The following is a 17,915-nucleotide window of genomic DNA, read 5'->3' on the forward strand; positions in this document are numbered from 1 at the left end:
CACGAGGGGCGCGCGGCGGGGAGAGAGCGAGCGGGCGAGGGCGGGGCGCGCGGCCGGGGCGGGCGGGGCGAGGCGATAACCCTTGCGGAGCTGCCTGGGAGACCCCGGCTTTGGGGCTGCGCCAGCGCGCGCGGCGGCGCCTCCTCCTCCTCCTCCCCCTCCCTCCCCTCTCTCTCTCTCTCTCTCCCCCCCCCCCCCACCACCACCTCCCTTCCCCTCCCCGCCCGCCCGCCCGCCCGCCCCCCCCGCGCCGAGTGGAAGGGGCTGGGGTTGGTGCCAGCAGCGGCGTGAGCGCTCGAGCGGCCGCCATTTTACGCCAGCTCCAGCACACTGTCCGGACACGCGCCGAGGGAGCCGGAGCAGGGGGGGGGGCAGCTCCTCAGCCACGCCGAGCCGCTAAGCCCCACGCGCGCCCCGCAGCCCCCTTCGCACGGCGGTTCGACCCCCGCAGCCCCGCAGGTCGGCGGGAGGGAGCCGGGAGGGAGCGGGGAGGGAGCGGTGAGGAGCCGAGCGGCGGCGGAGGAGGGAGGGGGGGGAGCGGGAGCGGGGCCCGGGCCGCGGTGGTGGTGGTGGTGGAGGAGGAGGAGGGTGAGGGTGAGGGTGAGGAAGGGGCGGCCGGGCGGGGCCCTGCAGCGCTGCCGTGCCGCTGGGCGGAGGGGCCGGCTGCCGTCGTGGCCGCTCCCGGTGGGCGGCCGGGGCCGGCCCGGTGGCCTCGCGCTAGGCCCGGCTGCTGCGGGGAGGAGGCGGCGGCGGGGCGGCCCCGGGCCGGGCCCGCTGCGGGACGCGTGGCCGCCGCCTCATTGTCCCGCCGGCCCCGCCGCTCCATTCATTGCCGGGGGAAGCCGAGCGGCTCCTGCACCGCGGGTCCCTCACGGCCGCGTCCCGCGGTGCCCCCCCCCCCAGCAGCCGGGAGGGGAGGCTGGCGGCGGGCCCCCGCATTGTTTCGGGGACTACGGGCTGAGGTGGGGGTCGGGAGGCGCGGCGAGCTCCCGGCCGGGTGGTGAAATCGGGCCCGGGGTGTCGCAAGCGGCCTCCCGGGGGGAATAAGGGTGAGAGGTGGGGAGCGGCTGCGGGGCTCGGGGCGTGTTGGGGGGGGGGGGGGGGGGGGGTTGGAGCCGCTCCTCCCGCGGGAGCGTGGCGGGGGGGGGAGGGGGGGGGGGGGGGGGGGAAGTCGGTCACTGGAGGAAGTTGTAGGACATCTGAACGCGCAGAGCACGTGTTTCCATCGCGCTCATGGCGGCCGCCGCTGCCGCCGCCGCCGTGGGTGGGTGCGGGCTGCCAGGAGCGCTTTGTTCCTCTCGCTCGGCCCGGCCGGCACCGGGGAGGGGAGCCCGGGGCTCCCGGGGGGCGGCCGGCCGGCGGCTCGGCCGTGGCCGGTGTCAGCGGCGGTATCGCGGCGGCTGCGTGCGGCAGGGCTGCTCCGCCGCCCTCCCCCGCCGCTGGCTCCTTGCTCCATCTCGAACTTGTTCGGAGCTCCGTGGTGGAGAGACGGAGGGAGCGAGGTGAGTCAGTGTCTGGCTGGGTTGTGTAAAACCTGCAGTGAAAGCCACCCCACCCCCGCTAGGCAGCGGTGTCAGGGCTTTCCTTTGTGTTAGGGCTTCTTTTGAGGAATTTGGGGGCATCTTCCGAAGCCGAAAGTGTCACGGGAGTGGTCTGCGGTCTCTCTGCGAGAACAGGGCGGTCTGTTGCACGTGCTGTCACTTGAATTGTGCTACTCGAAGATGTTTGTAGCTTAATTACGATGCTTATTGCATTTGGACAGATATCTGGAAACATGGCTACTGAACATGTTAATGGGAATGGTACCGAAGAGCCCATGGATACTTCTGCAGCAGTTACCCATTCTGAGCATTTCCAGACATTGCTCGATGCTGGTTTACCACAGAAAGTTGCTGAAAAACTAGATGAAATTTACGTTGCAGGTAAGATGTAAAGCTTGCAAAACCACACCTACCATGCTTTATTATATTCGTCTGTCTTTGGGCTAAAATAGCAACTTCTTGTGGTTTCCAAAGTATGGGGACTGCAGTCTTACAAAAATCTGCGGATTTTTGTCATTTAGTCATTTCGATCTGTCATAGTATTTTTCAGAGAAAAGCCTTGGGCTAGGCCCCTTGGGTTGAGGGTTGGGAAAGGGGGAAAAAATTGCATGTGACTGTAGCAACAGCTGGAATAGGCATCAGATGATTCTTAGAAGGGGCAGGTGATGTGGTCTTTGTGCATTTTTACAGTACTTCTCAGTAACTTTAAGTAACTGAAGCCTTGGTAGTCATCTTCTGATGTAAATGTTACTTCGTGATATAGTATTTGAGCTCATGGGTGCAAAAATTATTGTATGGAAATAGCATATTTAAAGCTTGATTTTTTTTTTTTTTTGGATTATTGTGATTACTCCTCTAGTGCTGCAGTTTATAGTCTTCTCTCAAAATATATCATGGTACCATTGCTAGTCAAGCTAAGTCAGGTTTTGATAGAGCCTTCTGAATTCAGCTTCAGGATATTGAAAATAAACTTGGCCTGTGTAACATCTGGATTTCTGAGAAGTCAGATACATAAAGGTAGTAGAATCTATGATTTTGTGACTCTAAGGTAGGATATGTTACTCTAAATCTAAACTTTTTTGAAAACTTGATTTTAAAAAAGTTACATGCACTTAATGTTTAACTTAAAGGGCTAAGCAACTTCTTGAGTATTGTAACTTTAACCAGTGATTGATTTAGGGAACACTGAAATATATTAGGTGTGTTAAATATGGTTAAACAAAGATTGCTGCCCACGTGTAATTAGTAATTTTGTTCTTTTCTCTAGGGCTAGTTGCACATAGTGATCTAGATGAAAGAGCTATTGAAGCTTTAAAGGAATTTAATGAAGAAGGTGCACTGGCAGTGCTTCAACAGTTTAAAGACAGTGATCTCTCACATGTTCAGGTAACGTTAAGCAATTTAGAATGTAATTGTTGAGGGATAAACTACTAGTAGACTGGCAAGAAGTTTGCTTAAATCTCTTCAGTGATCCATACATGATACGTAAAACAGGCCCTTTATTCGTTCAAGGTAGAAATTGGTTCGGGCTTGTAATGTTCGCAGAACTGAAGATTAATGCATCTTTTGCAGAACAAAAGTGCCTTTTTATGTGGAGTCATGAAGACGTACAGGCAGAGGGAAAAACAGGGGACCAAGGTGGCAGATTCTAGCAAAGGACCAGATGAGGCAAAAATTAAGGTATGTGCCTAGGAGATACAAGGTATGAAGTCTGTCTGTGTTTTTTGCAAAGCTTTTGTGACAGAGACCTTAATTCTTATAAAACTGTGATATTCTAGTGAAGGCTATTTTAGATTATTCATCATTATTTAAGAGCTGTCATTTACATTTTCATCTTACACTGCATCTTCAAGAGAAAACTTACATCCTGTTAATTACTGGGTCTGAATGTATATTGAAAAAAAAAAGATTGGATGGTTTGATTTATGAGCTGAGGATTGACTAGTTGAGACAGTTTTACTATTTCATAGTTTTAGGAAACTTGTCAGCATAGATCTCTGAGTTTGGAATACGTAACTTCAGCTGCTGGTTTGTTTTTTCCCTCAATTCAGGTTTAAAGCAATTCTACAACAGGGAGATAGCATGTGTGTCATAATCTGTACCCAAAATTGTTTTAAAGGATACTTTATTTCTTCATGTGAGTCTCCTGATACCAAGAAACTCCTGGGTCCAGAGTTAGACATACCACAACTTATATTAAATTCCATAATTAGCAACTTTTCCAAAGCTAAATGAAAGGAAAACCTAAGTATGCTTAGTTGATGCTTTAGAAAAGTGAGAGAATCTTTCATCTTTAACTTTTTATGTGTAAAGTGCAAAATGAATGTGTTAAAGATTACAAATAACTATGTAGCTTGCAAAACTAGAATGTCTTTTTCTCACTTTGAGGCTGGGATGTTGGTGTAATTGTAATTTTTTTTAAAAAAAGGGAAAAAACAACAAACAAGTGATACAGTTCTTGTCACCACCACATAAAACAACAGTATGTATTAAGTAACTTAAAGTAGCATGGCTTTCACAGCTGATGGCTATAGCGTTCAAAGTCACTCTGCAATTTTCCAGTTGTGAAATTAACTCCTGATTATAATTGGACTTGTTAAATGTGCTGCTCTTTTGTGCGTAGAGTCGATGTGTCTTTGTACAAAATTGTTAAGAAAAGGCTACTTTCAGAGGAGTTTCTCATTAGATATTTTGCATACATTTGTAACTGTATGCAGTGATCAGAACGAAGACCAGTTGTGCTGGGATGCTGCATGTGCCCCCAAGGAACCGAGGGGAGGATGGGGAGGGATAACAGCATAGGAGGAGGGGAGTTTGATCACAACTTCAGCGGTGGGATACCTGAAGCAGAAAGAACAGTGTTCCAGGAGTGTAAGCACTTAAACGTGTTCTTTAACTTCACACTTATGAGTAATCTCATTAAGTGAAGGGAACTTCTGTGCATAAACGTTTGCAGGATCGGGCATGCCAAAACAAGAAGTGGCTCGGACTGCTAAGATCTTCCTAATTAAAGGGAAGCTCGCTGTTCTATTACTTGGCCTCTTTTTTGTATGAAAATGAAGGAATCGGGGAAAACTCCATGTGAACCTCCAATTTTCTAGTGTTTCTTTACCTGGCAGTTTTAATAATTGTTTTGCAAGTTTGTTGTTAAAGTGCTAGTAGTAGGCTTGTTCGCCTGTGAGAGTTTCAAAGCAATACAGTTTAAGGTGAATTATGAGCATGTCTGTTGTCTGTGAATGAAGAACGTCCAAATTAGCTGAATTTGCATATGATTTTAAAATTTTAAATTTCTTACTTGAAGGCACTCTTGGAAAGAACCGGCTACACTCTTGATGTGACTACTGGACAGAGAAAGTATGGTGGACCTCCTCCAGAGTCTGTATATTCAGGACAGCAACCCTCCGTTGGTACAGAGGTATGGAGAAGATGTTTGTGTAGATTTATTGCTTATATATTAAAAAAGAAATACACCTAATGAATAAAAATACTCTGTGCCTCTTGCAGATATTTGTGGGCAAGATTCCAAGAGACTTGTTTGAAGATGAACTTGTTCCATTATTTGAGAAAGCTGGCCCTATATGGGATCTCCGCTTAATGATGGATCCATTAACTGGTCTAAATAGAGGATATGCTTTTGTCACTTTTTGTACTAAAGAGGCAGCTCAGGAGGCTGTTAAACTGGTAAGTCTTCTTATATCTTTTTTTTTTTAAGAACACACTGTGGATTATAAGCAGTTGTCCTGATCCTAATGTCTGAATGCTTAAAATTAAACTGTGTCATTTTCAGATGACTTTACGAATGTCCACCAGGCATTTTTAAATATTTTTTACATAATTCTGTGTATAAATCTTTGATGGGCGTGTTAGGGGCAGGAAATAAAGTAGGTGCACTGCTGTTTGGTCCGGTTAGGTGAATCTTAACAAAAGTTGTCGTAGCGGTAGTGACTTCTGAGCTGTCTGCATTTGGATGAGTTTTAGAAGTGTTTGTTGAGATGCTGTGTTACAAAGAAGTTGGTCAGGTTTTATGATTTTGATTTGCTTGTGCACCAGCAGGGGGCACCATACTGGGAAAATGCATCTGAAGTCACAGAATTTCATAAGATACTTCAGATAATAAGTAATCATTTTTGACTTGCAAGGTCTGTTTTGTCTGTGTTAACTATCTGGAAAATGACAGAAAATCTACCGGTTAAAAACTTCCTCTGTTTTAAGACAGAGGTGTGAAATGGTCTGATATAAAGAATGGGAAACTCTTAATAAGCTTTCCGGGTTTTATGTCCCCAATCGTTGCCCTGCTCTATTGTTTTTCTAGTTACATGAAACTTGAATTCTTTGAGCTAGTTAGTGCTGCATTGGTGTGTCTGAGATCACAATGCATGGTGTGATCCTAAGAGCGCTAACCATACTCATTCTGAGGCATACTGATACTGTGCTAATATGGCAGGGTTCAAACCTCTCTTCTGTATTAAGGGGCATCTTAGGTCATTAAGGTACCTTGCTAACCCACTTGGTTGAGATGAATCAGGCTGAAGATAGAAATGCCTCTCAAACAGTATTGAAAAATCTTCTTTAAAAAAAAAAAAAAGTACAAAAAGTTCTGGTATCTTCTGTTTAGCTTTTTAAACAAGCATGTCTGGTGTGTTCCTGTGTGCAATCCAAATACACTTACGATAACTGTTTGCATATACCTCTTTGTACTTTGTCAGCTTAGCTATTTATATTTTGTGTAAACTCATGAGTTATTCACATGACTTACCTAAAGAGTGAAACAAATTTAAATATATTATCAGAAGCGTCTATTAAATGAAAAGGAATTTTTCTTCAGTTAGCGCTATTTTGCTTAAATGCAGTGTGCTCCTGAGGGGGCCTGAAAAGTCATTCAGATTGTGTTTCCATAAAAGTTAGAGCTCAGGTCCTGGCCTCAGTCTTCTACTGAATGATACGAGGGAAGGAAAGGAGGTACTTAAAGTCCCTTTATATTTGATCTTTGATATGCAGGAAAAAATAAGGTGTGTTTCTCTGCTAGATAGCCACAGAGTGTAGATACTTGAAAAGTGTTAGGGTTGGTACGGCAGATTTTCAGCCTTCATGCTAACCTTTGAAGGCAGGATTAGTTCTAAACTGGATACTGTGGCGTTTGTCAGCTTTTGCATGGTCCTGGTCCCAGCTGGCTTGGGTCGTCTGGTGTGTCAGAAGTTGCCCAAGGTGCCTGAGTGATTTGTAGGGTTACTGGCAAAATACGGCTTTGTGGCTTAGTTGAAAATGGTGGGTGTATGTCTTGTTTTTTTTAACACATGCATGGGAGAGGTTGCTGAAAGACCTCTGAGAAACACTAAACTCTTGGTCCTAGTTATTTTAACGTTCTAGTATTTTAACAGGCAGTATTCTTTCTGATACTACTTCTGATATGTAGACAGCTTGTTTCAGGGATTTCTGGGTGTCATGGAACTGGGGGTTCTCTTTTTATTTCTCATCCTCTTCCCAGAGGCTTTTTTTCCCCATTCATGATTCTGAAATATACCAAAAATGAGAATAAAAATCTCTGCATTGCTTTAGTTTTCTGACTAATAGACAGCTATGAGGTTTTGTCAATACTCAAACAGCAGAAAATACACTGACCTGTATTCAGGCTATTGCAATTGGTGTAAGGTATTCTGCATGTGATTCACTTCTGTATGGCTGTGCTATCCGCCACAGTCTTTATAACATCTTCATATAAAACTGAACCAATATTTTAGATAAACTTAACATTGACTTATTCTATTCGTTGACCGGAAGAAACCTTGCACTTAAAAGGTTGAAGGCATGATTTTGTTTATGCATAGCTCCAGCAGCTTGTAAAGGGAGATCCCTAAATTTTGTTTGAAATACCTTTGCTGCTGTGCTTGAGACAAAAATGGAACAATGCTGTGGCTTGATCCTGAGAAGACTCTCAGATATGAACAGTAGTTAAGTTAATCCACTTGTACGCTTAATCCAGTGTACAGGTGTCAATCACCCAGCCAGTTAAGTAGAAGCAGCATCTCAAGTGCTGTTCACACAAGTACCAGCTGTTGGAAGTTAGGTCTGACTTTTTTCAGGTGTTTTTTCGCCTGTCCGCATGCTTGCATTTCCCTTCTGTTTACACTCTTTCAGCTATGAATTATAATTCCAGTTGTGTGTTTATGTGCACACTCAATTCCTACTGTTTCGTATGAAGCTGTTAGATAACAATTTTGGAAAGGATTTCTGAGTGATTAGGGTTACTGCAGCCATGCACAGAATTAAGTATTTGTGAGCCAAGCTTATAGGAGAAGGTATAGTGCATGCTACTATATACAGTTCTAAGCATTTTTGACTAGAGCAAGTGTAAATTTGATCAAAGTGCAGGTACAGGTGCAAATATCCCTATTAAGCAGTTTGCCAGCTCTGTACAGTAGTGCAGCTTGTTTGCTGCTGGAACCAAACTGCAGGTGAAAGTGGATGAAATGACAAAACAGACTTTACCTGTTAGTGAATCAGTTCTTGAGGAACTTAGCAAAAAAAAAAAACAAAAAACCTTTTCTGGTATCTAGGGGGTGCTAATGTCTCTGCTGACTTCAGGCATTGCTTCAGTGGTGACGAGGGAAAAGTGTTTTGCTGACCTTGCTAATTTGGTAGCCTGGCTGTTTTGGTACTTCATCCAAGTTAAGATTTGGGCCCATTGATATCTAATCTAAGTTTGCAGCTGCTTTGCAAGTTATTTGCCCCAAAACCACCAATTGTATATTTAGGAGCACCTAACTCTAGACTGTTTCATCTGTGGTAGGATTAACATATGATGGAAAGTAGTAAAGTATGATAGTATGGAGAAAAAGAAACTAATATCAGCATGGAATAGCAATGTTAGAGTACTTATTTTCCTTTGAAGTTATGAAAAGTTTTTGTTATGAGGTGTGAGAGAGCCTCTTTTTTGGATTAAATATGAAGTTAGACTTTGGTCTTAGATTTTAATAAGAGCAGTCAGATAATAATACCTTCTCTTATCTTACATACTTCAGTTGAAGAAGAATCAGTTTGTCTTGTATCCAGACCTATAAGCTGCTAGCTTTTTTGTAAACCTGTTTCTTTAAAGGATTGGTTTTTTCCAGCAAGTATAATCTTCTCTTTGTTAATGCATATAAGTCTTCGTCAGTGTTCATAAATATATATGTAGTCTTTCCTGTGTGGTTTTATTTCAGACTTTAAAATCAACTCTTCCTCTGCTACACAGTCAACAGATAGGGAGATGCCTTTTACTGTATTGTGCTATGCTTTGCGACATAACTAGTTGGAGAGATGCCACTCAAGATCCTTTTCACATGTGCAGTTTTTTTAGCTCACTTCTTGTACAATTGCATAGCTTTGAAAGTCTTCAGTGATGTAGTTTTTGTTTGTAATAGCTAAATATAAATACATCTTTACCCTGGTTTTTAGTGCCCTAAGCAAGAAGGGGGTGTGGGAGAACTTGCTTATGTGGGAAGTTTACCACCAGACACAAAATCACTCACAGAATAAATAGCTAGATTAAATTTTGAAAAGCTATCCTACTACTTGTCAATAAAATGTTGACCACAAAATACATTTTCCTAGCTAAAGAATTGCCTGTTGCAGGGCTCGCAGTGCAGAAAAAAGTGGTTGATGTACCAACAGTTGACCTCCCAGCTGCTTATTTGGATGATACATGTCTGTCTGCATCTCAATGAAGGGCATTTTTTTGTCAGCAGATGTCTACAGTAATAGTTTTTTTTCCCCTTGAACTGTTGATGTGTTCAGAGTGTTTTCTAAACAGTCTGTTTTGGGACCGGAGTATGAACAAAGTCTTAAGATTTCAAAGCAATAGAAGTCTTTTTGCTGTTTACTTTATCTGTGTAATCTACATGCTTTGGAAAGAATTCGGCAATTGCTCTTGTATGCTTTGTGGAGAAGACCTGATCATGGCTTTCCTTTGTGAACTATAGAGCTTTGGAAGGGAATCTGACTTCAATTGTAACACCTGTCTTCTATTAGACACACAATACAATTTAAGAATTCACAGATGCAATCTGTAGAGGAACCTGAGTTTTGTTTTGTGCTGTTGTGAAGGGGGAGTAGCCTTGACCTTGTTGGTTTGGACATATTAACCTTTTGTGGTTCTACATGAAGAAGTCTAAAGGTATATGTATTAAGACTAAGGCTTGAACAAGAAAGGAAGGGAAGTTGTTGGTTGGCGCTGTGGAGATAGCTTAGAGAGCATGGGTATAATGCAAAATAATTGAGTACATATCATAAGAATGTGTTAATTGCCAAATAATTCAATACATTACATGTTTGCAGAAGCAACAGATTTGGTATTGCTGCTGTTGGACTGGAGTGAAAGTTACGTGTGACTGATGATTGTCTGTTTTTCTTTCAGTACAACAATCATGAAATTCGTTCTGGAAAACACATTGGTGTATGCATCTCTGTTGCCAATAATAGGCTTTTTGTTGGTTCTATTCCTAAGAGTAAAACCAAGGAGCAAATTGTTGAAGAATTCAGCAAAGTAACAGGTAACTGAGTAACTGTTTCATACAGCTAGAGGATGGCAAACGTGATCAGTGATGAAGTGTTTTTACCATCTTTTGGCTTATGGTTGGATGAAAATGAATTCAAACTGAGATGACTTAGCATTTGTCCTGATTTTTATTTATTAAAAAAAAAATCTTACTGTGCTGAGGGCTGAAATATTTGTAATTAAACAAGGTGTGCAGTTCCAAGTTTTACTGAGAAAATGTGTGTATTGTTTAAAAAAGCCATTCAAACAGATGGTTTAATTATGTCAGTACTAATTGATGTTTTAAAGCTTTTCAAGACAAAACTGAAGCAGGTTGGGAAACTTAACCAGTTCTGTGCTTCAGAGTTCTTACTGATAAGGATCTCTTTCTGTTAACAGCATATAAACTTGCTAAGGTAACGTTTTACAGCTTCCTGTGTTACTGAATGATACACTTTAGGTTCCTTGGAGCAACACTGAAACTCTTAGATGTCTTGAAATCATGCAAGTTTAACCTTTTGTTCTTTGGACATCCGTGGAAAAAACAGATGCTGATAAGTATTGTGACTTAGGGGGGTTGAGAAGAAAAGTGACAAAGCACAACTTTTGGTTGCACTCTCTGTTCAGGGAGATGGAAGGTATTCTTCTATAACTTTTAAGCTTTCTTCACTTAACAAAAGGGATCCTAAGCTGGGATAGTCCAATGTCTCTTGGAGAATGTGGGCTTTGGAAGTAAGGAAGTTTTAATAAGTACGTAGTCTGAAAAGACTAGCATGTAGTGCTTTTTTGGATCTGCTAATCAGATGCATACTTCTCGGAAAGATAATCCTTACTTTATAATACAACCTTGTGGATTAAAGCCATAACAAAGGAATATTTTGCTTATTTTCAGAGGGCCTTACAGATGTCATATTGTATCATCAGCCCGATGACAAGAAAAAGAACCGGGGTTTCTGTTTCCTTGAATATGAAGATCACAAGACTGCTGCTCAGGCCAGACGTAGGTTAATGAGTGGCAAGGTGAAAGTCTGGGGAAATGTTGTTACAGTTGAATGGGCTGACCCTATAGAAGACCCAGATCCCGAAGTCATGGCAAAGGTAATAAAGCTATAAGGGAAGCATAATATACGTAAAGTGCCTTGTTCCAGAGTAGGTACTTCCTGATATGAGCATAAGTTTAAATAGCATCTTTCAGCCCTCTTGAAAAAAGTGTTGTAAGTGAGATGATAAAAATAAGAATGCACTCTAGAATTGATGTGAATTCAAAAAAACTATTGGCAGATGTTATCTTGTGCTCCCAAGGGTGAATGATATGTATGCTGGTGTAGCTGATTTCTGATCTGGAAGCGGTGGTGGCGACTCCCCAAATTAAAATGACTTTGTAGTTTAGTATATCGTGGCACAGAAATCCAGAAATGATCGGAGAACAAGCCTTAATGATTTTTAACTCTGGAACTACATGTTTGTCACTTCAGAAGTAGAATGTTACAGTAACACACACAACTTTTTAAAGCTATCCTGTAGAAGTTACTTTTGAGTAGTTAAGCAATTACTTTGTATTTGGAACTTTGTCTTTATTTTTGACTCGGGTGGGGTGTTAATCTTTTAAAATATTGAGACTGGTAGTATTTTGGAGTTTGAGTATTTCAGTTAAGCCAAGGTCTGAACTTCAACATCTTGAAGTACGTTATAGCACTTCATTTTGCTGTAGAAATATTACCTCTTTATTTCCCCATCAGATAATGCCCAGACCTATCTTTTTCAATTGTGTTGTGTAGCTGAGTTGTTTCATGGAAGCTCCTAGCTAGTCTATATCCTTATAACCTTCTCTTTACTTGCTTTTTGCCTTTGCTTTTACTCTTATTTGAGACATATCACTTGCTGGAGTCCTACTTTGATGGACCTAGTAGAATAGTGTGGCTGGGATCTCCTCTTTGGTGAGCTATAAGGGAAAAGGGTTGGGGCAGTGGCTCATTTTTAGGAAAAAAAAAAAAAAGCCTACTAAAAGAAGAAAGCCTGCTTTTATAACATGCCTATCACAGAAGCTCTTGGACTACCCTGTTTGCAGACTTCACTTTCTTGCTCTGTATCACATATGATCAACAGCAGGGAAGAGTCTTGCAGGTAAAATTTGTCAGAGATGACATTTCCTATATGTGGCTGTCTATCTGATCAGTTTCTTGGCTCAAGAGACGTCCTACTCCAACAAACTGTTGAATTAGCACAAACTTCTGCTGACATGACCACATAGATAAGCAAGGTGTGATAGGGGATATGATGAGGTAGGTGTCTTTCTGAAGTAAGTTTATAAATGTCGGAATGAAAGGCTAAAGAAATTAGTGTTTTGCCCCACTTAATACTCATTTTTTGAACGTTAAGGTTTTAATGCCTCACATTTTTTTGTATTTAAAGCGGGAAATGTTATATTTTATTGCTATTTGCCAAATATAGGCAGTTGATGCAAAAGGGAATGGAAATGTGAATGACCATGCTGAAAAAGAGTGCATAGTTTGTGGGTGTAGGCAGAAACTGAGGCAAGTGTTGGTGTCTGACCTTTCTAGCTTGCTGCATCCCTTAGTTTATTCTTACAACAAGGGAAAGGTTCTGTTCCAGTCTGTCTTGCCCACTTCAAGTACGTTTACAGAAAGCCTGATCACGTTCGGCCCCGCTGGAGGTGTTAGGTTTGCTTTCTGGAGTTTACTGCTGTGTTATGTTTAAGAGCAGCTGAGCTACTTGTCACAGTCACACAGATCTCCCGGATGTGAGCTGCAGTTTGGCTGTCTGCTCCTGAGTACTGACGTTCGGGAGCAAAGGGAGAGCGCTTGGCCCTGGTCTCACACTCCTTTGGTAGAAGGCTCTGGGGGAAACACTGAGTAAGAGTAGGAGGTTGCTTTCATCACAATAATCATCTGATCTGCAGTGTGCTCATCTAGATTACTAGAAAAGAAACTCCATAAGAGCAAAGCATGGGGAAGACGGATTCACCTCGGTAGCTCGAGGGTGAACAACGTTGTTCTAAATACCTGGCAAAAAAGCATGCCATTTCGTCAGTGTATTGACACCTACTAATTTACAATTCTAAAGTGTTTTCTCAAGCCTTTTTTTCCTTTCTCCTCTAGACTTTTGTTTAAATGTTGCGGAGAGTGCTACATGGATGTATACTTAATAAATATTGAAGCACTTGAAATTTAAAGGGGGTGTTACCTTAAACATGAAGTATCTTCAGCATGAGGAGGAGGAAAGCTAGTTTTTGAAGCTACAGACGTATGTGATAGAGGAGTTCAGTACTTGTTCTGACAGATCAGTGTATGCATATAATTGGTGAAGTAATTGATTTTTGGTCCAAACTTTTTTCTACCTTCTAGTAGTTGTGTTGATAGTTTAATTTCTCCTAAGCAGCATTTTGATGCCTCTTATGTTTTAAATTATTTCTGTAATGTGGCTGAGGCTACAGAGCATGTGCTAGATTGGCAGGTTAAGCAGCTAAATAAAGTCTTGTGCTCATGGCTGCCTGGTAGATTACAGGAGAGGAGACAGGGATACTAACCCTTGGAGAACATACTAACAAAGTTTGAAGTGTTTGTACTGTAGGTAAAAGGAGGAAAAGGAACAGATCCCAGTAGTTTTGGGGGTAGTCCAGTCTTCAGCAGTTTTGCAAGCAGGTCCTGCCTTTATGACAAAGTGCTGCTGTGCACTTGCACTTAGGATAGTGGGGTATATTGCTTGTTCTAGATGTGTATTCCTGGTTACAACCTACAAGCCTTAATCAAGAGGACTTTTTTAGTCTCTTCACCTTAAATGAAATAAAAATAGTTCCTTTTTTCACCCTATGCTTTAATTTGCCTATTAGTTTTGACATCTTCCTTGATTGGTTGAGCTACGCTTTTGGTCTGTAACATGACCAAAGGTATCATTGAGGTATTAGAGATTAATGAATTTGTCTGTGTGGGAGAAAATTTAAAGTAATTTCTTATTAAAAAATAATGTCCTGCTAGTACTAAAATAATCATCTTGTACTAAAGAAAAAAGTACTTTTTGAGGTTTTTAATCATATCTGACACTAAATATGTCAGTCATTGTGGACTTACTGGTGAAGGCTTCTTAGGGTTGGTTCCTCATGAGATTCAAGTTTTCATCCTTTCCTAAAGTATAAGAATAAGGAACATTTGTTTGCAACTTACCAGTTTTAAAAGCAAGTGGTTACACAACAAAACTTCTGTGATTCTTTTAAACGAAATAAAGTAAGGTAAAGATAGCGATTAGAATGGTTTGCTAAAAATGGTTCTTGGAAGGCACACAGTTCGCCTGTACTATCAAGGCATATAGGAGAAGCTTAACACAGGGTAGGAGAAAGCTTTCCTTCTGGAGCTGGCTGTGACTTTTTTTTATCCCCTGAGAATCAGCAAAAATAGCTATTGCCAAAGGCTAGAGTTGATTCTCTGGATCAGATTTATAGTCTTGTAGTATCTTTCTTTTTTTTTTCCCCAAACTCTGCGTCCCATCCTAGTTCTGCAATCAAGTGAGACAAAGATTTATGGAAGTCTTGCCTGTTTGTTTGTAACTTAATTACACAGTAATTGTGTCTTATACAACAGGTGTTGGGGTTTACTGGATTCCTGTGCTTTGTAGGAGCAGAGATTATAGCTCTGCTTCAGGGAATTGAAGCATGCTTTCTGTGGTCCTTTGGTACCCCGTGTTACTTGTGTTGACCTTTGGGACTGGGAATGGGAAGTCAAATGCAGCCATGTAGCATGTTCGCTTGCTTTTTGTCATCAGCTAGTTAGAAGCCACTAACAGTGGAGGGGGTGTGGAAAGATGTTGCAGGCATTTGTGGCCGATTGGCAGCTGCATTGTGGGAAAGTAAGACTATAATGTCAGCGCGTGGTGGCAGCGTATTGAAGGGGCTCCCCCAACACGTAAGAGAGGCTTATAAATTGCCAGAGCTCATGGGTGATGTCATGCAAAAAAGATAATGTCCAGACATTCAGTGTAACCTCAATGTGGGGGCAAGGACAAGTCTTTGAATGCTACCAGCCCACTAACATACGTGATTCGCTGGTGTCCAGTACATGCCGTCTGGTGTATTTAGTATCAGTCTTTGTCAGATGGCATTGTTTTCTTTCATCTTAAAATAGTTTGTGGTTGGTTCAACTTTGCATTGATGATGTAGTCGCTGTCAGGCAGTTAACGAGATGTACCTAAACCCTTAAGATAACTAGCCTTTCTGATCTTAAAAGCTGCCTAGCACTCTTCATGTAGCTTACAAGCCATATTGCGTGCTTCAGAGGGGGAGGGAATAGGTTTTCAGTTAATTTGAGGTAGCTGTTACTCAAAGAAAGGACTCAGTTTGACTTGTGAGAAAGTCTAAGGGTGACCTGGCAATGTCAACCTTCGTATCCTTTTCTGTATTTCTTCCCTCTTGTAACTGTGGATTCAGGTCACTGAGTGCTCCTCAGGCAAGCGCAGTCCTGCTGTTAGGTATTTGGTGTAGCTGTAGCAGGGAAGCCACAAGTTAAGCAGCTTGAGAGCTGCAGCGCTGTCACCTCTGACCTAGATATTACAGTGATGACTGTTCTGCAAAACCTGTCTAAACAATGGAATGTTTTGATAAGTTAATTATTTTGTGTGTAACCAGTCTCAGTTGCCTTCTTTCAAATTTGAAAGCGTTCCTGAGTTGAAAATTACTGCTGCTAGGATTTTTTCAAACGTTAACAGAAACTGTATTGACTTTCAGGATACTAGTGCTATGTAATCGTGTTTGAAAATTGATCTGATATTTTTAGCAGCCAGGGATGTTTGCAGCCAACTTGTGCTATATGAATATATATATGTATATATGAGCGTATGTATTTACATAACTACGTATATAAAATGTACTTAAAATATAATATTTTCAGTGCTGCCAATAGTCATGACTTGCAAAACTTTTTGTCTAAATATTGTTTTTAATTCTTTTTTTTCTAGGTAAAAGTTCTGTTTGTACGCAATCTTGCCAATACTGTAACAGAGGAGATACTAGAAAAGGCCTTCAGTCAATTTGGAAAGCTAGAGCGAGTGAAGAAGCTAAAAGACTATGCTTTCATCCATTTTGATGAACGGGATGGTGCTGTAAAGGTAAGTGCAGAGGGCTGTACCCTTGTGTGTGTGCGCACGTGTGACTAAGTATAACGTTTTGAAGCTGTATACTTCTAACTTCAGAAAAAATCTGTCTGGAGGAACGTTAAAATGCTTCTGATGCCTTTGTCCTCTCTGGGTATCTCCTAAGAAAATGCATTTGCTAATTTGAAAAACTAGATCTTAGATGCACCTATCCTAAGTAGTTCTTCTGATGAATATCTAAGATAGTCATACCTGTTATCAGTTGAAATTGAAGTGCCAGATGTTGAGTGACTCTTCTCATCAAGTTAGCAATAGACTCTAGTGCAGTTTCTCTAGGACAGGTGATAAAAATTTAGGTAATCTTTTTATTTTCTAGGAACAGAATGACTTCCTTTTTATGGTGTGGAATAATCACCTTTTCTTTTCATGAGAGGTGTGGGACAGCTGAGGAATTGTCTTCCCTGGATTTTGTTAGCCTGGTCTTGCTGGATTTTCTCTGGTCATCTGTTGTTAGGAAGGGAAAGTGCACTTCCTCTCCTGTCTACAGTGTGTCTATTTTTATGTCCCGTGGGAGGATACAGCAGGATACAAGGGGATTCAGCTTTTCTTGTTCATCCAGATGCCTTGAAGCAGATGCTTACAAAGATGATGGAAAGAATCTTCTCACAGGATACGTATCCTGTCGAGGCTCAGCTATGTAGAGTCCCTAGAAGTGGTAGAATCTTTAGGATTCCTCTGCTTAAAATTAACTTGTAGCAATTACTGTGACCCATGGGAACATGCGCATGTGTTGGTGTGTTTTTTGTGTTTTTTTTAAGTGAGAATGACACACGTACTCTTTCTGGGGGGTTTCTGGCTTAAAAAAGAAGTTACTACATGTAAAACAAAGGCATAAAAACATCTGCTGATCTGTAGTTTTAGTACCATTTGCATTTATGCTAACAGTAGACATTTACTGCAAATATTTTTTTACTGTCCTTTCAGAAGTTAATTCTGTCCCTTCATTAACTGAAACAGCTTACAAAGATTGAAGCCTATTTAGAATTTTTAGTGGAAGACTTTTAAGCTTATCCATGCCATCCTGGGTTTGAGAACTAAGTTAAGAGGAAATGCATAACTTTCTGGAACCCATAATATTGTGCTGTCTAATTTTTTTAGATTTATATTGTTGTTTTAGCTATGGATAACATTTAAAAATGCATATTCTAAAGGATAGAGTAAACTTAATAACTTCAGATATGCTTAGAAGTATATTTAAAGTCTGGTTAATTCCTTCAGGCAATGGAAGAAATGAATGGCAAAGATTTAGAGGGAGAAAACATTGAAATTGTTTTTGCTAAGCCACCAGATCAAAAAAGGAAAGAACGGAAAGCTCAGAGACAAGCGGCTAAAAATCAGATGTAAGTGTAAATGCATGCACATATGTTGTATTACTTCTGAAAGACATGTATATTCGTAGAGAACTAGAACTTGGGGTAGTTAGTAGCTTTACCATAGTGTATACAGGTTCTTTGGCTTCTCTGAAAATGTTGGATGCGTTTAAGTTGTCTGCATTTTACTTAAGATCTTGTAGTGTTGTTTGTGAGAATTCAGGTACTGTTTTGTTCAATGGGTGTATGAGCACCAGAGGAAACGTTTGCAGGTCATTAAGTGTGCACGCTTCTCACTTCAGAATAAAAAGTTTCCTGTATTTCTGCACTGGTCTGTCACATGAGTGTATTCAGCAGCATGTATTCCTACTAGCAGACCTAGAAGTACTGGTA

General features: G+C 41.6%; 1 protein-coding gene across 6 annotated transcripts in view; it reads left to right on the forward strand.

Moving 5' to 3' along the window:
* The first annotated feature begins 245 nt into the window (after nt 1-245).
* Nucleotides 246-17,915, forward strand: part of SYNCRIP (synaptotagmin binding cytoplasmic RNA interacting protein) — a 25,708-nt gene continuing 8,038 nt past the window's right edge. For 4 of the 6 annotated variants that reach the window (XM_066994575.1, XM_066994576.1, XM_066994578.1 and 1 more), the window contains exons 1-10: nt 247-459; nt 1,763-1,922; nt 2,809-2,927; nt 3,114-3,221; nt 4,843-4,956; nt 5,046-5,222; nt 9,934-10,069; nt 10,946-11,151; nt 16,018-16,167; nt 17,431-17,552. In XM_066994575.1, the coding sequence (XP_066850676.1) occupies nt 1,775-1,922; nt 2,809-2,927; nt 3,114-3,221; nt 4,843-4,956; nt 5,046-5,222; nt 9,934-10,069; nt 10,946-11,151; nt 16,018-16,167; nt 17,431-17,552 (1,280 nt within the window). In that variant the 5' untranslated portion in view covers nt 247-459; nt 1,763-1,774. Of the gene's footprint in view, nt 499-1,762; nt 1,923-2,808; nt 2,928-3,113; nt 3,222-4,842; nt 4,957-5,045; nt 5,223-9,933; nt 10,070-10,945; nt 11,152-16,017; nt 16,168-17,430; nt 17,553-17,915 lie in introns of all 6 variants that reach the window. The other 2 variants (XM_066994574.1, XM_066994577.1) reach the window with 2 other exon arrangements.

The sequence above is a fragment of the Anser cygnoides genome, chromosome 3 (genome assembly GCF_040182565.1).
Source record: "Anser cygnoides isolate HZ-2024a breed goose chromosome 3, Taihu_goose_T2T_genome, whole genome shotgun sequence".
NCBI classification, from domain to species: Eukaryota; Metazoa; Chordata; class Aves; order Anseriformes; family Anatidae; genus Anser; species Anser cygnoides.